At 45.8% G+C, this 24,967-nt stretch overlaps 1 protein-coding gene across 2 annotated transcripts in view; it reads right to left on the reverse strand.

The window, feature by feature from the left end:
* Positions 1 to 24,967, reverse strand: part of GALNT16 (polypeptide N-acetylgalactosaminyltransferase 16) — a 97,595-nt gene that overhangs the window by 28,755 nt on the left and 43,873 nt on the right. For both annotated transcript variants that reach the window (XM_061156797.1, XM_061156798.1), the window contains exon 3: positions 777 to 934. In XM_061156797.1, the coding sequence (XP_061012780.1) occupies positions 777 to 934 (158 nt within the window). The remainder of the gene's footprint in view (positions 1 to 776; positions 935 to 24,967) is intronic.

Genomic DNA, 24,967 nt, shown 5'->3' on the forward strand with positions numbered 1-24,967 from the left:
TGAGAAGGCGGGGCAGAGGCACTGGGGCAAGACGAGAGGCCTTCGTCACCAAGCACTACTGGCCTGGATTTGAAGAGTCAAGTTTTAAAATGTGTGTGGCCCCAAGAGGAATTCTGCCTTTAAGTTTCCTGGTGAACACCTGAGAAAGTTCAGAGTGGGGGAGGATGGGGGGAAGGGCAGAGGGGATCCAGGCCAACCCCTCAGTGCCCAGATTGGGGTCAGCGGAGCCTCCAGGCCCTGGGGTCCTGGTCTAGGGCCTCTCTCACCTAGCACGCCGGGAGAACAAAGAGCAAGAGCGGGAAGCATTTCTGGGAGCTGCTGAGGAAGGGTGGGAGGCAGTGGGGCAGGCAGAGAGGAAGGAAAGGGATGCCGGTGGGGGCGGTGCACAGCCCTCTACTGTTTGCACAGGGCAGGCGGGGCTGGCGGCCCCGCGGGCACCACCAGCCAGGCACCAGGGACGCCAGGCTCCCCCACCCCCTGCGGACCTCCCCCTGGTCTCCTGGCCGGCCACTCTCGCTTGGACTCTGGACTGAGGTACTGAGGGGCCTCTGTGGCCTGGCCGGGAGGCCTCCTTGGGCCTCTCAGCCCCTCAGGAGGTCAACGACACTAAGAGGAGCCAGGAAAACAGATAGGAAGGGTTTGTATGTCTCAGTAGCTGGACTGAGTCAGAGAAAGTTTTCCTCATTTCTTAAACCCACGCGACTGAAAGACAAGCCAGCTGGGGCCGGCCCTTCCCCTCCACATTTCTTTCTCCACGAGCGCAACAGAGGCCACACCTGTAATGGCGGGTGTCCCGGATGGGCCGGTCAGGGCTCAGCTTGTCGCTCTCCAGCTGGTTGAAGGCGTGCTGCCTGTAGGGGTCCTCTCCTGGCTTCAGCTGCTTGGCTGCCAGGTACGCCTTCTCATCAAAGCCTCTGGAAGGCGTTCCTGTCACCTGAGACAAAGGTCAGCATCAGAAGGGCCACAGGCAAGAGGACAAGGGAGCCACTGCGTGGTGAGTGGGAGCCAAGCATCACCTCACTTGTACCTGAGCAGGAGATTATTATTCCCCCCATTGTACAGATGAGGAAACTGAGGCAGTACCCCACATGTGGGGGCAGGGAGTATCTGGGAACTCTGTGTACTTTCCACTCAATTTTGTGTACCTAAAACTGTTCTTAAGAAGTAAAGCCTATTGGATTTCCCTGGAGGTCCAGTAGTTAAGAGTTTGCCTGCCAATGCAGGGGACACATGTTTGATCCCTGGTACAGGAGGATCCCACAGGCTATGCATCAACTAAGCCCATGCACCACAACTACTGCATCCATGTGCTGCGGCTACTGAAGCCTGGGCGCCTAGAGCCTATGCTAACAACAAGAGAAGCCATTAAAATGAGAAGCCCCAGCACTGCAAGCAAGTGTAGCCCCCACCTGCCACAACTAGAGAAAGCCCATGTGCAGCAATGGAGATCCAGTACAACCAAAAATAGTAAATAAATCAATATTAAAAATAAAAATAAAAAAGCTCAAGGTCAAAGCTAGTAAGTCCCAGGTTTCTGGAGTCAAACTGGTCATTCTGACTCGGAAGCCCACACTTGACCAATGCTCTTTGCTGGATGTGGAGATGGTCACACTTTGGAGGGCACCAGATCCCCCAAGATAAGGGGACCACCTGAGGGGACCACCAACCAGGCTGGAGGTCACCAAGCAACCATCAGATGGACAGTCTCCAAGGTATGAACTTGGGCCTGACACTGGGGCTAGGCATGTAGAAACTGCCTGATCAGTGAAACGCCCAGGGCTTGGACAAGGTTCTGCCCAGAGCACCACCTGTGAGGACAGGTGGGCCCTCCCAGGCTGATGCCAGAGCTGCTAGGATGCCAGTGCACCGGCAGTGAAGCATCTTCCCCGGGACTCGTGCTTGCTGCTGAAATGGCCCACGTCAGACCTCCAGGGCCCTGGGTGCTAAGTGCTGGGGAGTGACGGATGGTGATTGCCGTGGCCCAGCCCCCCTCCTCTTAGCCACACCCTGCTCTGTGCTCCCAAAGTCCCCCCATGAAAGACACTGGGGAAGGACACATCTGAGATGAATGGATGGGTAGATGGATCCTGACATCTCATTATTTGAGCCATACTGCTGGCCAGATGGTCCCCAGAGTGCCTGGAAATATCATCAACTGTGAGTGCATCTCGACTCCACCAGGCAGGAGCTGTGGGCCCACAGGGGCAGCAGGAAGATGGGTGAGAGTTGTCCAGGGATAGAACCCCTGCATGAGAATCCTGCTACAGGCCTAGTCTCTAGAGGGATGGTCCCAGGAAGGCAGCTTGGCCTGTGAAGAGGAGACCAATGTGCTAGGTGATGCTGGGGGATATCCACCAGCAGCCCAGGGCCTCCATGTTCCCCTGAGAACCTAGAGCTCTAGGGAGTGCCTGCTCTTTTAGGGCCGCCTCTCTGTAGTATTCCCACCTCCTAGGAGCCAGTCCTGAGCTCCCTGAGGTCAGAGCCAGTGAGGGAGATTTCCTCGGGTCCACTGGGCGCAGCCTTGTGCCACACACATGCTTCAGATGGTGACGACGGCTGTAGTAGCCGCGCTGCGGTGTCCTGATTTGGTGCCATGCCAGAGGCTGGGAAGATGGGGTGGAGTCCTCATGGACTCAAAATCCATTTCAGGAAAGAGAGAAGGGGGGAAGGAAGGAGGGAGAGGGAAATAGAGAGAGGAGGAGAAGGTTCTGGCTTGAACCCTGAATTGCTAGAAGGACCCAAGCTGTCAACTGCAAAAGTCAGAATGAGGGTTCTTTTGTGTCCTTCCCACCTGGGGAAAGAACAGGTGCTAACTCTGCCCCAGAATTCCTCTCAGCCTGGGGGTCAGGGAAATGGAAATCAGCCTCCAGTTGATGGTGGAGGAGCTAAAATAAGAAAAAAAAAATTGCAGAAGCTCCCATGGGGAGAGTATGTTACTGAATTATCCTGCAAGTCAACTGAGAGAAATAACCATGTCATGCTTATTTATTTAGGACTTATGACTACTCTGTGGGCTCAGGAAACCTCCAAGCCCTCATGCCACACTCACCCATCACGAAAAAAATATTGATCAAAAGCCACCCATCTACCGGGCACTGGGACACACTTCTGGAAGTTCCAAAGATCACCTGATCATTCATTCATTTTATGGATGCTTGAATCCATGCACTCCTTCATCCATCCACCCATTTATCCAGAAAAGCTCCACTGAGCACCTGCTATGTGCCAGAAAGAAGAAGGATTGCTTCTGACATTGTCCTCTGCTGGCTTCCTTGCCTCATTCAAAGCTTCCTTGGGGCCTCAGAGAACGTTGTGGAAGAGCATCTCTAGGGAAGTTCCTCTCAGGGCCTCAAAACTGAGCTAGACATCCTCAAAGATGCATCTACTGCTCCCTTCCTCAGATCATTGCCTCTGATGGTCCAACCCTCCTCCAAGGTTAGACCCTTCACCCATGACACACCTTTGTGAAGAAGGGTGCCAAGGAAACACAGGCCTGCCCCCTCCAGAGGTCTCAGCTCTGCTTTCCCACTGACCCAGCATCCACGGGGTCTGGAGCTGAAACATCAGTGGCCCTGAGTCAGCCGAGTGGGGCGGAGACTGAGGATGGGTAAGATGGGAACTCTCTATCCAGCCCCTCCGTGGCCTCAGCCCAGTCACCACCCGGAGCTCCTCTACTGGGTATCTAACCAGTCCACACACCCACCCCATGGCTCATTTCCCTCCAGCTCCTGAACTCTCCTCTCCCTCTGGCCCTGGCCTTTGATCCTGAGACTTCCAGGCCATGACCACCTCTAACTCCATGCCTCAAGATGAATTCATCAGTTCCCCAGAGCAGCTGCTTTTCCTGTGCTGCCTGAGGCGGACATGGGCAGTCCCACCCTCTGGGTCCCCCAGGTGATAAGTCCAGGGGTCACCCCTGGTGCCCTCCCGCCCCCAGGCGCCACAGTCTGATGCAGACCCCAGCCCTGGGTCCCACAGGCAGTGGCTGATGCACATCCCACTGGTGTTAAAGCAACAGGTTATTCCCTGAGAGTCTAGTTTGTGTTAACACTGTGTAAAAAGCTGGGAGGATGGAAATCAAAAGGACAGCTCCCAGAAGAGAAATCTAGGGATCTAGATCACCCACCTCTCCTCTCCCATCCCATACAGGGCATGGCCATGCAGGATCGTGAAGAAGCCTCCACCCTCAAACTTAGATCACGGGTCGCTGGAGAACTGGCCCTGGGACCTCACTCACCCTACCTCGGCTGGGGCAGGAGTCCCACGATGGCGCGGGCACCAGGCCCTGGTGAGAAGTGCGCTGTGGTCTCCTGTTCTCTCAGCCACACTGCCCAGAAAGCACGCTGGCGAGGAGTAAAGCATCCTTCGGCTCTAGGCTGCGGGACCATAAGGAGCTATATCTCAATGAGCCTCAGGGACCTGATATGCTGGACTTGGACCCAGCTGGAGCCACTGGATGGGACTGGCACTGCTGCCCTTTCTGGATGAGGGCACGGCGGCTATCTGTGGAATTATTATACCACACGGCACTGACATCTTGCTTTATGTCTCTTTCTTTTGCACTAGGTTATGAGCTCCCAGCACCTGGCACATAGTTGGTATTAAGCAGATGTTTACTGAATAAAAGGATGAATGAGTGAGTGAGTAAATGAATGAATGAGTGAACGGATACCTAGACAGTGTCCCTGCTCTCATCTTACTTAAAATCAACTGGGGAGAAAGTCACAGTGAACTGATGGGATCCTCTGACATAGCACATGGCCTCCAGTGGCCTTCACCCTCCCTGAGTATGAGGCTCAGAGCTCACAGTGGCCCAGGAGACTCTGGGAGCCAATGCCCTGTCCCCTTGTTGGCCTCAGCTTCTACCGTTGCCCCTCTCTGGCTCTGCTCCAGTCACCCTGGCCTCCTGACGTCCCTGAGTCTGCCAGTACCTTTCCCCTCTGCCCCTTTGTTCATTCTGCCTTCTTTCCAGAAGGCTCTTCTCCCAGATGTCTGCATAGCTTGCACCTTCACCCCCTGCAGAGCTCTGCTCAAACCTCACCTACTTGGTGAGCCTTCCCCAAACACCACCAGTAAAACCCCAGCCCCACAATTGCCTTCCATCCTTCCACCTGCTGCTTCTCCTTATAGTGCTTAGCACCATCGGATGTTCTAGGTGCATTTTGCTTATCAATGTTATATCGTTGACTGCTTCTTCCCACAAAAATAAGACCTTCACCAGGGCAGGGATTGTCTGTTTCATCTCATGCTGGATCCTGAAGCCCAGAACAGTACCCAATGGGACTCAAAGACAATGGCTGATGAGTATGTGAGTGATGGAGTGATGAGCTGTCATGACTGCAAGCATCTCTTGCCCCCACACCACACTCCCCACACTCAGTTAATACAACACTTGGAACTGAAATGGACCAAGACAGTGGCAGGGTAGTTTTTGCCCATTTTAGGGATCTCCTCACTCACATGCTTCTGACAGGGCTGCTAATCACTTCCCTCCCACCCGACCAATACCTCAGTCATCACCATGGGATGGGCACAAGACCCAAGCTAAGCTGACCTTGTCACTGCACTCCCAGACACAGAGGACTGGTTCAGAACAGTCATTTGACTAAATATGGGCCAATCAGAATTAAGGCTGAGTGCCGAAGAATTAATGCTTTCGAACTGTGGTGCTAGAGAAGACTCTTGAGAGTTCCTTGGACTGCAAGAAGATCAAACCAGTCAATTCTAAAGGAAATCAATCCTGAATACTCATTGGAAGGACTGACGTTGAAGCTTAAACTACAATACTTTGGCCACATGATGCGAAAAGCCAACTTATTGGAAAAGACTCTGATGCTGGGCAAGATTGAAGGCAGGAGGAGAAAGGGGCGACAGAGAATGAGGTGGTTGGATGGCATCACTGACTCGATGGACTTGAGTTTGAGCAAACTCCAGAAAATAACGAAGGACAGGGAAGACTGGCATGCTGAAGTCCATGGGGTTGCAAAGATTTGGACATGACTTAGCAACTGAACAACAACAACAATCAGAATCCACTCTGAGACTTTTCTATACAATGAACTCTTTTCGTCAGAACTGCTAAGCCTGGGAGGTGGGAGTCTTCCTGCCCACAGAAATCTTATCTGGAGAATGAAACCAAGAACAATCAATCAGACCTAAGACATGGAAAGAAAGAGCTCCAGTGATATTCTCTGGGGTCCCTGAAGCCAATTATTTCTGATCCAAATTCAGTTTTTGGTTGTTTTTTTTTTTAATCTTTCTATATCTATCTACCTACCTACCTACCTACCTTTTTTTTTTTTCTTTTGAACTAGTTTGAGTTGGCTATTCACTCATAAACAAACCTTCAGAGATGTCAGTCCTTTGGTCTTTTCAGTGAAAAGAAAACCACTCTCCAAAAGTAAGAAACAGAAGTCAAAAACAAAACCCAACAAATGAGCCACGAGTGGCAATGACACAGTTTGGGTGAAAGCCATCCATTTCAAGATTTTCAAGCTAGTCTCTGCAATCTGGCCCAGGGACTTGAGCCCAGAGCTGGGTGAGGTATTAGTAGCCTTGTCGAGGAGGCAGAGCTGTGGTCAGAAGGGTCAGAAGGGTGGGGGCTGGGGGGAGTTCCCATCTGGACCATGACTTAAGAGGCCCTTGAGCTGCCATAGTAAGGAACAAGTGTTGAGGAGATTAGTGAGTAACAGCCTGAGGAGCCTCCCACAGCCCTCCAGCCTCCTGCCGAGACTTCTTGGTGCTGTTTAAGCAACAGCCTCCGCTCTAGTCCGTGTTTTCAGGAAGTGGCAAATCCAGCACTTCCATGTCCGATAAGGTCAATCATATCTTGGAATTGTTTAAACTGAAAGAACGACTCTGCTCTATAAACTGGGGAGAATTATTTCTCATTTTTGGAGACTTTTATTTTCAGTCCCTTACTTCAATTAAACTTTGAAAACCTGCCTGACTTGCATCAGTTTGTTCCTTTTTTCTACCTAGATTTGCTTATTTCTTCTTGACTGCTAAATTTAGGAAACAAACAGCCAAGGAGAAGTTTTAAAATAAGAAAAGAAAATATTTTCCATGTCATTTTCATCAAAAACAGTTCAACCCAAATCTCCAAGTCTTGTAAATTTTCTTTTAAAACATACACGTATCCCTAAATTTTAGATTTAAACAACTCTAACTCCTTTTGAATAACTGCTGCCCAATTTCCTTTTATGACCAGTAAAACAGGTACCTGCTGGGTTTGCCTTTCACTAAATTCACTGGAACTGCAAATAAAAAGACTCTGGTCCTTTTTAATGGATGACTCCTGACTTTTTTTTTTTTTTTTCCCTGAGGCTGCTTTAAACCCCAACCACCTGGTGAACAAAATATAATTCCCAACCACTCCCGACTGCCCTGGGAACAAAAATCTCATCTGATGCTGTGTCTCACATTAAAAGACTGCCATTCATTAGGAGAGCTGGGAAACAGTGCATGAGTCACCATCTCTGAGAACACGGTCTCGGGTTCCACCTCTCCCAAATGAAAAGGCGGGTCCCCTGAGTGTCTCCGCATGCTGCTGGGTTCTGGGGAAGCAGCCAACTCCATTTGGACTGCCAGTGCTCCTGTTCAACCAGACAGGATGCCGAGGGCGGCACCAGGCTGGTAATCTCAGCTTGGGCACAGGGGAAACTTGCCTGGGTTACTGAGGGCCTGCCCCAGACGTGTCCTCATCGTCCCTTCCAAATTGCATGTATACTAAGTCGTGTCCAACTCTGTGTGACCCTTTGGACTGTAGCCTGCCAGGTTCCTCTGTCCACGGGATTCTCCAGGCAAGAATACTGGAGTGGGTTGCCATTTCCTTATCTAGATGATCTTCCTGACCCAGGGATCAACCCCGTGTCTCTTACATTTCTTGCATTCGCAGGCGAGTTCTTTACACTAGGGCTACCTAGGATGTCCTTTTCAAAAATAGTCATTTATTATAGGGTTATCAGCCTGGGCTTCGAAATCTGATGGCCCTGGGATAGAGTGCCAAGTGCTTACTGTTCTCTGGCCTTGGAAAGTCACCTAGCCTTTCTGAGCCTGCTTCTTTATCTGGAAAAGGGATTACAGTGAGGATTAAAGGAGATAATGTAGATAATGGGTTTAGCACAGTAACTGGCACATAAATTATATATTAATTATCATTAGCTCGCCTGCCTTTTTAGCAGTGGCTCTCAACCCTGGCTGAACATTAGAATCATCTGGGAAGATTTTTAACATCCTGACATCTAGGTCCTACCAAAGACTAACTACATCAGAGTCTCTGGAGGTGAGTGGCGAGCATCAGGGTTCTTAAGGCTCTCCAGATGTTCCGATGTGCCACCAAGGCTGAGCTGCTGCTTCCAGTGGATGCAGGGAGGTGAGCGACTACTAGTCACAAGCTACTGAAATCACAGGACCAAGAGTCAGGAGGGACCTAAGCCACCTCCCCTGACCTCCTCCCAGGAGCAGCACTGTGAGTCTGGTTTTCTGGCCTCTATTTGTACTGACCCAGAGTTTCACCATCAGCAGAACCAAATGCAGCTCAGCTAGAGCCTCCAAGGTTACCCTAAAAATGCCACCTTGTAACACTTATGCTTCCAGGCCTGGGAGGTTCTAGTTCAATTATATACCAAGAAGCCCAAGGTAGGAGCTGCCTGGGAAGCCCAACTTGAACTTCCAGTTAGATTTCCCACCATGACCTGACTTCTCCAGGGTGCTGATAACTGCAGAGCTTTATGACAACAGTGGTCTCACCAAGAAAGAGAGTGGGGGCACAGTCCCCATTCCCAATTAGGGTCCTCTATTCAAGGCTGGGACAGGGCACCAGGTCCACTGTTCCAGACCACCTCTGCTCAGATCCCGGAAGATGCTAGTCCCAATCAAGCTCTCTGGGTCTCATTTCCCACTCTCTGCTCAGCCCAGAGGCCATCTAGGGATGCAGGGACTCTGAGGGTGGTCCATGCTAGCAATGTGTGGTGTGATAGCTCAGTTTCCACCTGCTTATCAGCTTACCCAGCTTGAGTAGAGCATTCCTGGGTCTGTAAGGGGTACCAGAACTCTGACTGACCCTTCCAGCCAAAACTGCTGCAGACTTTGAGGAAAGATTAGGCCTCTTCTAATCTGAGCTGATACTGTCTCCTCACTGAGGGTCTACAATGACCTGGATACTCTTCAAGTAGTCTTGCCAAATAGGTGTTTTTTTAATCCTTATTTTACAGAGGTGGAAACTGAAGCCCAGAGAGGTAAAATAACCAGCCCAGGGTCACACAGCTTCTGAGTGGCTGGGCTGGGACTAGAATTGAGACTGTTTGGCTGCAAAGCCTAAGGACAAAGCTTCCTCAGTGTGCCTTCAGACTACTCTGGGGCCAGACGAGCTTAGCACCCGCCTTCCGACTCTGAGTCTCTCAACTCCCAAGCAAGCTGGCCTTCAGTGCCGGGACCACAAACAGGCCCTGACAAGCGCAGGCTAGAGGCGGCCTCCCTCCTGGACTCAGGGTTCAGAGCATCAGTTCATGGCTCTAATGGGGACCTGCCCAGTGCTGTCATCTCTTGGCCTGACATGAGGATGGAAACATTTCTTTGCTTAGGGCTAGAAAGAACACGGAAAAAATGAGAAGCAGAAGAGCTTGTATTACTCAGACCTAAATAGCACATAACCAGATTTCCTCAGGTCAGCTCAGGCTCTCCTTGGTCTTTCCAGCCAGGGACACCCTCAGGGTCTTGATGGACTTCAGCTGCAGTCACAGTTCAAGGGGGACAAAGCTGATTTCCAGTCAGGTTCTTGTCTGCTGGCTTGTATCCATCCTCCAAACAACATTGCCACGCTCTGTAGCTGAGAGCAAGGAAGCCAGCAAAAAGAACTTCTATGATGGCTCCCAGGGCTCCCAGGGCCAACACATCCCCTCCCCGCCAACATGCGGTGCAGGTCCCCACCTCGTTCTGCTCTAGTAATGCAAGTGTACTATGTCACACTTCCGGTGTTTTATACTCAGAATCTATTGAACTTGAACTTGTCAGATATTAATTGGGAAAAAAAAAGCAATAATGGGTCATGTAACGGGGCTTCCCTGGTGGCTCAGGTGATAAAGAATCTGCCTGCAATGCAGGAGACTCAGGTTCCATCCCTGGTTTGGGAGGTTCCCTGGAGAAGGAATTGGCAACCCACTGCAGTATTCTTGCCTGGGAAATCGCATGGACAGAGGAGCCTGGTGGGCTACAGTTCATGCAGTCACAAATAGAACACACCGAGTATGATGATTTTGAGGGTGACAATAGCCTCCGCTGAGATTGGGACCGGCTGGGCCAGGATCAAATTCTACACATTAGCACCTCAGCAAGACCTCGATCACAGGCTGGGCACCTCAGTTTGAGACACTTTTCAGCACAGAGAGCCAAATTAGAATAGTGGCTGAGGCAGTACATTATTGGCATTGTGGGTCAAGTTCAGAAATATATTACCTGTTGTTCATGACTAATGTGATTAAACAATTAGGTTAGACCCATCAAAAGGAGAAAGCAGGACAGAGACAGACTTTTAAAATCAGGTTAAACAAAAAGAAAAAGGAGGCAGGGAAGGGGAACTGGAAAAAGCAGCCTGCCTCCTGGGTGACTTTCTTCAAGGGCCACTGCAGGGGTGGGTACAACTTGTCCCTTCAGCAGGACCATGCCCCAGGACTGGCCCTCCCCTGCAGCCCAGCATTTTATCTAAGTACAATATACTAACTGGCTGTAAAATCTGGAAACAGGGGTAATAGTAATATTTTTTAACGAATAGAGACATTTTGACGACTTCTGGGATATGCTGAAGATGCAGTTTTATTCAGTGAGAAATCAGAGACACAGATCATCTGATCACAGATGCATGTGTTGGGATCCAGGGCAATATGGTCTTATGCACCGTATTCATTGCAGTTCTGCACAGTGCACCAAACCATATATTGTTAATGAGCAACAACGAACAACCATTTCATGCAATCTAAATAAGCCACTTACTATATATGCTCATCCATGTTTTCCTAGATGTCCACCCTGTGGCTAAACAGAATCTTAAAGAGAAAATGTAGCTCATTTTTGAAAAAGCTTCAGTGATATGAAGATACAAATTTTCCCTGACTTAATCTACACACTCAGGGCAATCTGACTAAATAGCAAATAACTGTGCTGGGGATAGTGGGGCAGTAAGGATTCAGCTAGGAGAGTTTAAACATGAGTGAACAAGCAGTGAAAATCTGAAAAAAATGAAAGACAGAGAAATAGACCTACCAGATACTAAGACATATCAAAGACTGTAGATTTTGTATGGCAAGATACTACTGGCATAATACCAAACAGATCAGTAAAAGAAAATGGAGAGATCAGAAATAGATCCAAGTAAATATGAAGGGTTGTCATAAGATACAGTTGCATTTCGAATGGCAGGGGGGAAGGGGAAGGATGCGCTATTCAGTGAATGAAGTTAGCAATGTGACTAGACAAGACAGAAACAAAGAAAGCTGAATGCATTTCCGAAACCAAAATTAATTCTAGGTGGCTCAAAATTTTTAATTTAAAAAAGAAACTGAGAAGTATAAAGAGAAAATTGCTTACTTTTTATTCTGTTTTTTGGCAATCTGGAACATAAAATTCAAATGTTATTTTTAAAACTACATAAAGACTTTTAAAACTAGAAATACCAGAAAGTCAAGATACAAATATCACACGGGGAAAAAAGTATATTAGTCAAGTATATGCCAAACAAAGAACTAACTTCTTTAATATACAAAGAGGTCTTATGAATCAAAGAGCCAACAATTCACAAGAAATGTAGACACACTACAAACTACACGTGGTGGAGAGGGTGTAGAGAAAAGGGAACACTCCCACACTGTTGGTGGAAATGTAAGTTGGTGCAGTCACTATGGAGAACAGTATGGAGTGACTGAGTGAGTGACAGTCTCTCAGGAGGTCTCTCAAAAAAACTAAAAATAAAACTATTAATACCATATGACCCAGCAATCCCACTCCTGGGCATATATCTGGATAAAACTATAACTCAAAAAGATACATGCACCACTATGTTCATAGCACCACTATTCACAATAGCCAAGACATGGAAACAACCTAAATATCCATCAGCAGATGAATGAATAAAGATGTGGCACATATACACAACGGAATATTATTCAGACATAAAAAAGAATGAAATAACACGATTTGCAGCAACATGGATAGACCTAGAGATTATCATACTAAGTCAGAAAGAGAAAGACAAATACCATATGATATCACCTATATGTGGAATGTAATATATGACACAAATTAATCTATCTACGAAACAGACACACAGATGTAGAAAACAGACTGTGGTTGCCAAGCTGGGCTGAATCGGGGAGGGATGAACTAAGAGTTTGGGGTTAGTAGATGCAAACTATTACATAGAATGGGTGCACAACAAGAGCTGACTCATTGGAAAAGACCCTGAGGCTGGGAAAGACTGAAGGCAAAAGGAGAAGGGGGTGGCAGAGGATGAGATGGTTGGATGGCATCACCGACTCAGTGGACAAGAATTTGAGCAAACTCTGGAAGACACTGAATGCCAGGGGAACCTGGCCTGCTGCAGTCCATGTGGGCACAAAGAGTCAGACATGACTTAGCGACTAAACAACAACAGACATAAAAGGTGTCAACAAGTAGTTTGTAGAAATATGACATACAGATGATCAACAATAAATAACAGATGTTCAATGTCACTGATTATTAAATAAATACAAGTTAAAACAAGATAAAACTTATTGCTAATTTAGTAAGTCAGTTCAGTCACTCAGTCGTGTCTGACTCTTTGTGACCCCACAGCCTGCTTCCCTGTCCATCACCAACTCCTGAAGCTTGCTCAAACTCGTGTCCACTGCATCAGTGATGCCATCCATCCATCTCATCCTCTGTCATCCCCTTCTCCTCCTGCCCTCAATCTTTCCCAGCATCAGGGTCTTTTCCAATGAGTCAGCTCCTCACATCAGGTGGCCAAAGTATCGGAGTTTCAGCTTCAACATCAGTCCTTCCAAAGAACACCCAGGACTGATCTCCTTTAGGATGGACTGGTTGGATCTTCTTGCAGTCCAAGGGACTCTCAAGAGTCTTCTCCAACACCATAGTTCAAAAGCATCAATTCTTTGGCACTCAGCTTTCTTTATAGTCCAACTCTCACAACCATATATGACTACTGGAAAAACCATAGCTTTGACTAGACAGACCTTAGTCAGTATGGTAATGTCTCTGCTTTTTAATATGCTGTCTAGGTTGGTCATAGCTTTTCTTCCAAGGAGCAAGCATCTTTTAATTTCTTGGCTGTAGTCACCATCTGCAATGATTTTGGAGCCCCCCAAAATAAAGTCTCTCACTGTTTCTATTGTTTCCCCACCTATTTGCCATGAAGTGATGGGACCAGACGCCATGATCTTAGTTTTTTGAATGTTGAGTTTTAAGTCAGCTTTTTCACTCTCCTCTTTCACTTTCATCAAAAGGCTCTTTAGTTCTTCCCCTCGCATTGCAAGGTGAATTCTTAACCACTGGACTACCAGGGAAGTTCCAACACCAACATTTTAAATGCTATTAATGCCATTTGACTCAGTAGAAGTTTCAAATTTATATAAACATATACCTGATTTTCCTGAGACAGTCCCAGTATATTTCCTGAGTGTACTCTCAGGATCCCCTCTGATTTAGAATTTGTCTTAGTTTATGTGACAGATTATATGATCACCTTACATTTCTAGATATTAACTCTATAATTAAACTCACATGAGTATTTGAAATGTACAAGTACCTTAATTACAGTAGCATTTATTTAAAATACTGGAAACAATTTAAATGCCCATCAGCAGAGGACTGATTAAATTACAGTTTATTCTTACCATAGAATTCTAAACAAATGTTAGGAGGAATAAGTTATGTATGAATATTGTGATTCATTTTGTATAACGAGTTCATAAATATATGCATATATAAATGCATAGATTTATTTGCAAAAAAATATAGTAGAGTGTCAGGCTTCCCTCATAGCTCAGTTGGTAAAGAATCTGCCTGCAATACAGGAGACTTGGGTTCGATTCCTGGGTCAGGAAGATCCCCGGAGAAGGAAATGGCAACCCACTCCAGTATTCTCACCTGGAAAATCCCATCAACAGAGGAGCCTGGTAGGCTACAGACCATGGGATGGCAAGGGTTGGACACAACTTAGAGATTAAACCACCACCATGGTAGGGTGCTAAATAGTGGTCATTCCAGCAAGTGGCACTTCCAAGAGTAGGCTGGAAAACTAAGGAATTTTACCTTTTCCTTTATACAAATAAATACAAAAGTATTTATTCTTTTACAATAAAATTAATTTTAACAGCCAGATGAACCTTAATTCTCTAGCTAAAAGAGGTGAGCTAATTACTGTCACCATCAACATAAACATCTTCAGAGTGAATTTCAGAATAAATAAATTGATGAAAAGTAAGCCTTAAGGGCTGACTCGTTGGAAAAGACCCTGATGCTGGGAGGGATTGGGAGCAGGAGGAGAAGGGGACGACAGAGGATGAGATGGCTGGATGGCATCACCGACCTGATGGACATGGGTTTGAATAAACTCCGGGAGTTGGTGATGGACAGGGAGGCCTGGCATGCTGCAATTCATGGGATCGCAGAGTCGGACACGACTGAGCGACTGAACTGAACTGAACTGAACTGAAGCCTTTCCTCAGCTGTAACAATTTGGGGGCAGAAGTTTCAGATGGAGAGGAGGGAAGGGAAGTTTAACGGAGGGAGAAAAAGTAATTTTCCTCTATCCTTCTGAGTTCTTAGCTGAGACCCTTGATACAAAAGAAAGATGAAGGATTCTGGGACCCAATTCCAAGGTGTAGGGGGTTTTCCCCAAACCACCAGTGAGCAATTCTTGGATACCAGCTGGGTGTCCTACCATTCAACTCAATCCTGACAGCATCTACCTAGAGGTGGTATCAGATTCCACAGGTTGAGGGCTCAGTCCCATAAGACTGCCTTCCACTTCAGACACAATTGCAAGCCCAGACTGTTACTTGTGCTTCTGACCTACTGGCTAAAAACCATAAGTTCCTACAATCCCCTCACTGGGTTCAGTTAATTTGCTACAGCAGCTCACCGAATTCATTAGATTACCAGTTTATTACAAAGGATATTGAAGGAAACAAATCAATAGCCAGATGGAGACAGTACAAAAGGTGAGGGACGGGTGGCTGTTGCAGGTGAATGCAACATTCAGATGATGCTTGAGACCCAGCTTGATTTCTCCCCAAAGTGAGACTCTAACAACTAAAAATGGGATGTGGGGAAAACGCTAAGAAGCCAAACACTGGTCAAGGCCATTAACCTCAACCGTACTCGAGGAACCAATCCCGAAAGTACACTCTGAAGAGACTGGTCCTCAGGCTCATTTCCTTTTTGTTCATTTTGTCCATTTTATGCCTTTTTTAGTCTTTCAAACGGCTTCCCAGATGGCTCAGCGGTAAAGAATCTGTCTACAATACAAGAGACGTGGGTTTGATCCCTGGTTTGGGCAGATCCCCACATACCATGGGGCAACTAAGCCCATGCGCCACAACTACTGAGGCCAAGCTCTAGAGCCCATTCTCCACAACAAAAGCCAACAAATGAGAAGCCCATGCACTGCAACTCGAGAGAATACCCTGCTTGGCCACAACTAGAGAAAGCCCATGGGCAGCAATGAAGACCCAGCACAGACATTAAAAAAAAAAAAAAGTGTCTGGTGTTGAGTGCTTAACTTAGTAACTTGGTTGAAAGGGGTGGGCAGGCCAAGGAGGGCTGTGAAGAGCTGTCGGTCGAGTTTGTCAGGCTAGCTCACAAGCCATTCTGCAGAGCCTGGGTTAACCTCTGAGTATAGCAGTTCCCACAGCTGCAGAAAGAAGGTGATGATACAGATCACCCAGAAGTATCAAGTGTGTTAAATACAGTCATCACATCTGGGCCACGGGGGGCCCTCATTAAATGATTGTATAAAGGAGGGGGTTGAGCAAGATGGACCCCGAGGCATCTTCCACCTTGAACATTAAACGAACTATAACTATATCCATTCACCTCATCATTCTTCAAGACATATTTACTGCAGATTGTAGAGAACCTTTAAAGAGCCAAGAGCATCTTCTTGATACACAGTAGGTGCTCAGGGGGTGTTTGTCACATGAGGAAGGTGTATACTGTGTCCCAGAGACCCCAGTTCCGTCGGAGCTGGAAGAATGACCAGCAACTCTGATTAAGTGTCACCAAAATTGTCCTTGCTCCTTCTGGGGCCCTGAGTTTGGATAGGAGGTAAGAATACAAAGGCTATCTAGAATGGAGAAGCTGCAGGAAGCAAGGTAACCTGAGACCACCACTGGTAACTTCTGCCAAGTGCATGAACTAGGCAGACGGACCTAGTTTGGGTCCAGGAGGAACAGAAATGTGTGTTTTATTGTGGTTTGAGAGTCATTTGTGGAAAACGACATTATGGTGGGTTTATGACGGATAGTGCTTTTCTTCCTTGACTAATATCTTTGACTCGTATTAAATTGTTTTTAAGTCTCCTGAAAGTTATTAAATTAGCACCCTTTTGGAAAACAGTCCAGCAGTACATTTCTAGTGCTATATCTTTTGGCACATGGCCTTTCTATTTTATTCTGTCCATTATCTTTCCCTAGTCATGGCAGGGTACCAAATGGGCTCCAAACCTCCCATATATTCAGAATATTTAAATTTAACCTTTGGAAGAAGGGAGTGATGTATAAATATGCCTTCTCATTTCATATTCCTATTTTAATCATATAATTGCATGCGTGTGTGCTAAGTCGCTCCAGCCATGTCCAATTCTTTGTGACCCTAGGACTGTAACCCGTCAGGCTCTTTTGTCCATGGGATTCTCCAGGCAAGAATACTGAAGTGGGTTGCCATGAGCTTGTCCAGGGTACCTTCCCAGCCCAGGGATCGAACCTGTGTCTCTTATGTCCCCTGCACTGGCAGGCAGGTTCTTTACCACTAATGCCACCTGGGAAGCCCCAATCATATTATTAATTATAGACAAATACTGGCATAAAGATGTTCATGACAGTCATTTATAAGAATGAAGTTTGAATATAAACCAAATTTTCAGGGGAAACACTGTCAATTATGTTCTATTAACTAAAAAGAGTATTTGGTAACCATTTATAATAACTGTCATAGGCTGTGGGGAAATAAATATGTTCTTATGTGTTAACAGAGGGCATATAAACTGGTACAATCTTCTAGAGGTAAACTTACTAGTATGTATCAAAAATCTGAAAAAAAATGTGTATGTATGATTCAATTTTAGAAATCCATCCTAAGGAAATAATTAAGGAAGGATTCCATTTATAATAGCAAAATTGTGGAGGAAAATCCCATAAATTTCCAGTAATAGGGAATTGATTCAATAAATTTTGGTATACCCCTTCAATAAAACACATTGCAATTATCTTAAAAATTGTAGAAATGTATTTTTGTAACACGGAAAGATGTTCACCGTACATGGTTATGTGAAAAAAGCAGGCCACAAATTAATATGTACATTGATTCCATTTTTGTTTATCTAGATGTTCTAATTTGTCTTAATGAATAATTATTACCTGTGAAATCAAGAAAAAATACCATTAGCAGTATTAGCTATGAAAGCTGTATAGCAGCACAGAAAATTACTTGTACAATAATGGGAGGAAAGAGCAGGATAAAAATTGTATATTCTGTGATTGCAGTTATGTAAAAATTATGGAGCTTGACAAGAAAGGCATATTGAAAAATAAAAACAGCTATTTGTTAGGATGGGGAGATTTGGGTGATTTTCCATGCTTTTGGTTAATACTATGTTTATGTAATTTTTCTTTTTCAACTGGAGAAAAAAAAACTTCGAGACTTTTTCCTCTAGCCTCTCCCCTGCTTGGAATGGTTGTCTTTAGGGAACGCAAGGCTGCTTACTAAAAATAATGCCTTAGAATGGGCCTAGCTCTTTGCAGCTTCCCTTACTTCTGCTGGGTGAAGTCTGTCATGGTGAGTCCTTTTATAACCCTGTACATCTCTACCCTACTGCTTCTCAGACCTCACCCCTGACTCCAAGCGCCCAGATGCTACTGAGCTAACCAGCCTGTTTTGGCTTATCTTACACCCCATGGATCAAATCTGCCAGCTCTGAGACTTAATGTCTCAGGGTCTTGCAGGGGCAGAATGACCACCTAACATACACAACTGAAAATGAATGGACATGTTTAACAACTCCTAAAACACGATGCTTGCATACACAGCTCTCCAGAGTGCATTCCTTTGGGGAAAACAACTTGGCAAACGTATTGAAAGCCTTTAAAACATTTTCAACCTTTGGTCCAGCAATTCTGATCCTAGGGTGACATAAAATAATAAGTATATGAAGATATGGGTACACAGATATACCGCTCAGTATATTTCATACTAGTAAAACATTGGAAATAATCTAAATGTCCAACAATGGGAGCTTGGTTAGATAAATCACAACATGTGATAAGTTGCCATGTAAGAGACAGGTTGCCAAGACCAATAAAAACACATTTATATAAAAAATGGTTCATTTTTATCTGAAATTCCAATTTACCTGGCTATCTTATATTTTTATTTCCTAAATCTAGCCACCCTAACACATTCATATAGTAGAATACTATGTATCCATTAAAACATGTAATTTTTAGAGCGGTGGCTTTCAAATTGTGTTTCTTCTTTCCCCATGCTTTAACTAGAACATCTCATCTTTTATTTATTTTATATTTTAGCCTTCTGTATAAGATTTGGTTTGAAAATAAGGGTTCTGTTACCAAAAGGAGGTTTAGAAAACTATTTAACAATGGGAGATGGTGGTTTAAAATAATAAGTAGAAAAATTCATGTTAAAAATCAGTATGATTCTAGGTTTGCATATGTATTCATGCTCACTCGTGTCAGACTCTTTGCAACTCCAGTGACTATAGCCCACTAGGCTCCTCTGTCCATGGGATTTTCCAGGCAAGAATACTGGAGTGGGTTGCCATTTCCTTCTCCAGGGGATTTCTTCTCGACCCAGGGATCAAACCTGCGTCTCCTACATTGGCAGGCGGATCCTTCGAGCCATCTGGCAAACCCAGGTTTGCATATACACAGGCACTTATGTGAAGAGTGAGGATGAGAGAGGGTGAGAGAAAGATCCAGACACTCTGGAAAAATCCTTAAAAAAAAAAGTTATTATCTCTGGCTGTTGGGATTATAGGTGATTTTTAGATTTCTAGAAGATTTTTTCAGTTTTCTATGATGAACTAAATGCATTCATTTTGAAAAAGTTGCTATTAGAAATATCTATCCTCTCAGATGATGTACGCATGTTACATTATTAAGCCTCTGTATCTGTGATTCTTTAATTTTGGAGTCATGAACTCTGGGAGCTAATGAAATCTCTCTGTCCTAGTCTTAGAAGGTCTCACAGAAAATTCCACATACAACCCCCGACTCCATCTTTCCTTGTTAAGAATCCCTCCTTTAGACTCTAGATCGCCATTCCTTTACTCTGCTTCCTCACAAAGCTACTTTGTCCCTGTGGCAGTCGTTCTTCAACTTTCTGGGGCAGTGGTCTCATACCTGCTCTGAGATCCTACTTGAAGCTGCGAAAAAAAAAGCACACATGGACCCAAATGCCGCCGCCACAGGCGGTTTCTGAGGCTCACAAACTCCCTGAGGTCCAGTCTCAGACTCCAGGTCAGAACCTCTGGTGTAATCTCAAGCTTCTGGCACTCACTGGAGCCCTGACTTGGCTAATTCCCTTTAGGGCCAAACTGGTTAAATATAGACTTTGAAAAAAGGGACAGAGCCAGGGATAGAATGTAGCCCAGCACTCCCAGGGCACCGTCACACAGCAAGCACTGCTAAAGCGCTGTGTGTGAGTGTGTGTGTGTATGTGAGACAGAGGGATGTAGAAGAGTTTCTTGCATCCTGGGTGCTGCCGAAAAACATTAGAGTTGAGAGAATTCCTTGGACAGGAAGAAGAACCAGAAGGGAGATCCAGAGTTGGTACCTCTTGCTTTGTATGATCTGTGACCCTGGCATGGATGAAAGGGGCAGGAAGAGGGTGTGGGAGCAGAGTACAAAGTATTGTGTCAACTCCAAGTTTGCCGCCCACTCCTTTTAATAGCTCTTAAGCAGCTATTTAAATAACATGAACCAATCTCTTTTATGGCCCTGAAAACCAAGCAGGGGGGTGCGGGAGCAGGGGGCAATTGACAAGGTCGGGGGAGAGGGCTGGGAGCCTGGGAGGACAGCCCGATGAAGGGCAGGGTAATTTGGCAACAGCTATTGGAATGTTGAATGTGCAAACCCTCCTATCTAGAAACTCTACATCTTGGCATCTCTTTAAAAAAAAAAAGAAAAAGACAACTTAACCTACCTATCCAAGGAGGCATGGACAGGGTATTGTTTTGAAGCACAGCACCCAACACAGTTATCTCTGATCCATTATACATCTTAAAGAAAAACATAATCACCAAACGCTATTAACGTGATATGAATTTATGTTTCTTTTCCAAGGGAACAACAGAACACTATTCTGCACAGGGAAAGTTCCAAGCTCAGATTAAAGTTGCCTCATTTTTTCCCCTCATCTCTATGTACTTACAGGATCACAAGACCAGTAAGTGCCTACAACAGCCCTATCCTGTGGCAGGCACGGGCTTGGAAACTCACATGAGACTAACACGGATGTCCTTCCAGTGGGGACACCAGGTGCTTTTTCTCTTTGCTTTTATCTTGACAAAAAGGTCTTAAAGTTCATTGGAAAGAATAAACATCTGAAAAGAGCCCTGACCTCTCTAGAATAGACCACTCTCCACATCCACACCCCCAAAAGAAGACAAACAACAATGGAACAGATCTGCCTTGCCAGTTATTAAAACTAACACTAAAGCCACTATAATCAAAGCAATATGGTACTGGCTGAGGAGAAGACAAGCAGATCAGTGGAACAGAATATAATCTAGAAATAATATATATGAGAGCTGAGTATATGACATCCCAGCATTCTAATTCAGTGAGGAAGATAGTTTGGCATAAATAGTGTTGACACAACTGGCTACTCACATGGAAGAAGACAAAATTAAGTCCTCACTTCAACACAGATACTACAATTAATTCCAGCTGACTTTTAAATATAAATATTTAAAAAACACTAAAAACATTATAATAAAATTAGAATAACTGAACATTGAGGATGATTCTTTTGGAAGGCAGGAAGCCTTCCCTGAGTCATTAAGGTTAAAGTAAATAGATTGGCTTTTATAAAAATTAAGAATTTTCCTATGGCAGAGATACTATTAAGTTCAGAAGACAAATAATATCCTATGATTTAATAACTCACTATTTATTCCACACTTAACAGATGAAAGTTATTCTCTGAAAATATGAAAAAGACAACCCAAATAATAACTAAGCAAAAGATATGGACAATTCATCAAAGAGGAAATACAAATTGCCAATGAACATATGAAACAACTGATAGGGGGAAAATAAAAATAAAACAACATGCCATTTTCATCTATCAGATGGGCAAAAATCAAAAAGAATAATAACATCCAGACCTGATAACTGGATGCAGGAAACACAACTAGCAGAAGTGTTCATGTCTACCACATGGTGGAAAATAATTTGGCAAGGTGTGTTTAAATTTAAAATATACAAAACTTTTACCGGTGATCCCAGTTTGGGAACTTCATGCAACAGAAATAAAAGTATGAGTGTGAAAAAAAAAAATATGAGTGTGTAAAGTCCTACGTATAAGAGTATTTATTACAGCATTGTGTATACTGGCAAAGATTTAAAACACCCTAAATGCCTATTAGTGGGGAATGGGTAAACTTCTGTTAAGGCCACTCCAAAGAAGAGGTAGATCTAAGCACACAGTCCTGAAGAAATGGTCCCAAAATTTTACAGGGAAAAGCAGGTTGAGGAATCACATATAAGGTAAGATTCCAATTTCTGTGTAAAGAGAGAGCAAGGGAGAGAAAGCTTGCTATATAAGTGTGTATGCATTTCTATGACCATAGAGAAAAGAGTAGGAAATTCCACGTAGGCTCAGGGAGATGGGATTGGAGTGGGGTGGGGAGAAAGGACAGGAAGAGAGAATTTTAACTTTTTCTTTAGATAGCTCTGTATCATTGAACTTGCTAAAACAGGCGTATGTTGCTTTCGTGACTTTTAAAAATCAATAATCCTTTCTAAAGAAGAAATAATATGGGCTTCAATTCTTGATTCTGCCCCTCATGAGCTGTCTGACCTGACATTCTTGCTGTAGAATAGGCAGAGTTCCTGACTCTCCTCAGGCTCCCGGGAGGATTAAATGAAGTCATGTGAGCAAATTGCTGCCCTAGAGACCAGCAGAGGAAAACAAGGCCCAGCAAACAGAGGTACTTCATCTGAGGCTATGAATGAGGGAGTGGAAATGGGGCTGTCAGAGTTCCCCAGTTCTCAGGTGGGAGCCCCTTCCCCCACGGAAACCACTGGGGGAAGCCACCCTTGTTCTATTGGAGGCTCTACCAAGCTTCAGGGGCTTCCCAAGTGGCCCAGTGATAAACAATCTGCCTGAGAATGCAGGAGACTTAAAAAGTCGATCCCTGCGTTGGGAAGATCCTCTGGAGAAGGAAATGGCAACCCACTCCAATATGCTTGCCTGGAAAATCCCATGTGACCCCATGGGTCACAAAGAGTTGAACGTGACTAAGCACGCACGCACACACACACACACACACACACACACACACACACACCCCAAGCTCTAGTCCTTCCTGCATCCTCCAGTTGGACCAAGGTTGGGGCACAGCCCTAAAACCAAGCACTGGTAATTGGCTTTCTCAGGGTTGAGCCTCCCAATGCCCTCTGCCTCTGCCACCGAGAAGTCACTCCTTCCTTCCTCTGTCTGGGAAAGACACCCCAGAGTCTCCACAGAGTACCAGCCACCTCCTCCGCTTCCAGCTCCCACCACCCACCAAGAGCCTAGTCCTCAGCCCTCCTCCCATGGGCCCCAAACGGACACCCAGGACTTCAGAAGCCAGTGAAACCCAGGAGATGGCATCTGAAGGTAGCCCACCCCGCCTCCCTCTAGCCCCACAGTGGATGCTCTGAACAGTCCACAGGTGGTCCATGACCATCCCCCACATCCACACGCCAAGCTTCTCCTTCAGACTTCAAACAACACCCTGGACTCTAAGTGGGCAAAGGCAAGAACAGTTTTCTGAGAGACCAGAGAATGTCACTTCGATCTCTAGTGACTCCAGAGACAGAAAAGGAGAGAATGGCTTTACTCTAGTCCGAGTTTCCATCTGAGTCTGTACGTTTGTATGAGTACATGGGTGCATATGTCTGTGTACCAGTTTTCCAGGTGGCTCAGTGGGAAAGAATCCACCTGCCAAAACAGGAGATGTGGGTTTGATTCCTGGGTTGGGAAGATCACCTAGAGAAGGAAACGACAATCCTCTCCAGTATTCTTTCCTGGAGAAGCCCATGGATAGAGGAGCCTGGCAGGCTACAGTGGTGGTGATGGTGGTGGTTTAGTTGCTAAGCCGTGTCCGGCTCATGTGACCCCATGGACTGTAGCCTGCCAGGCTCCTCTGACCATGGGATTCTCCAGGTAAGGATACTGGAGTGGGTTGCCATTTCCTTCTCCAGGGAATCTTCCCAACCGAGGAATCGAAGCCAGGTCTCCTGCATTGCAGGCAGATTCTTTACTGACTAAGCTACAAGGGAAGCCCAGGCTACAGTGGATGGGGTTGCAAAGAGTCAGACACAGCTGAGCGGGAGTCGGTGTACCCAGGTATACTGCTGGGTGGCGCAGATGTCCTTATGTATATACATGGGCTCAAGCTTTTGTGAGGATGTGGGCATGTTTGCGTGCATCAGGACTTACATGTATGTATATGTGCACACGCAAGCATGCTTGCTTATGTGTTGCACATATGTGTCTACTTTAAATATAAAAGCTCTTTAAGAAGGTGAAGGGGTTCACCCCAAAAGTCAGAGATTTGCTTATTTTGGCATGGACATTTTTTTGTGCATAAATTTCTGAACCTTTTGTGACACATGGCTGCACCCTAACTTCCCTCCCTGAAGTTTGCACACCACATATGTGCTGAAAGCTACCACCTGGGTCTTCATCCCTTCATTTTGCTTCTGGGGCTGCCTGAATTCTTTCATCAACCAAGAACTCCTCCAACAGACCCTGAAACACAGCCACCTTGGTGTCTTAGGGACAGAATCCAGGGGAGGGCCTTCTGGCACCATCCTCTGCCACCTCCACCCCCAACCTGACAGCCACACCAAGAAGCTGAAGGTTCTCGGCAGCCAGCCGAGAGGCAGAGTGAGGCACAGTGCCTGGAGACAAGGGAAGAAAGGAAAGAAGAATGGAAGGAGGGGTGTACTTGCTCCAGGACTAGTTTGGGGGGAAGGGAAAATCTGCCCACCTGCCCTCATTCTCAGAGCCCACATCTATTAAGGAAAGAGGGAGGTCTATGCCTATCAAAGGAGGGCTCGTGAACCTCAAGAATATGAGGTAGTCCAGCCAAGGCTACACAAAGATATGAAATAATCATAGAGCACCTTCCTTTCGTTCAAAGATTTGGGAGCTAGGACATTATTTTTCTATTATACAGGATGTAGGCACAAACTTCTCACGCATCTGTAAATGAAGCAGGAGACTCCCACAGCTCTGTGGGCCTCAGGTATTGCCCCAGATCCCCAGAGGGATGTATCCCTTCTCAGAAAGGTGACAGGTTCTGGGGACAAGCCCTGGGAGCCCTGCAGGGGTGCATTCTAGGATGTCAGTGGTGAGGGGAGTAAGTGGCAGGGCTGCGAGCTCTGGCAGGGCCTCCAAGGACCTGGCCCATAAGTATTCAATATGAATTTTTTTTTAGAGGCTCTTTGTAGGGTTCTGGGAG

Source organism: Dama dama, chromosome 12, assembly GCF_033118175.1.
Source record: "Dama dama isolate Ldn47 chromosome 12, ASM3311817v1, whole genome shotgun sequence".
Lineage (NCBI taxonomy): Eukaryota > Metazoa > Chordata > Mammalia > Artiodactyla > Cervidae > Dama > Dama dama.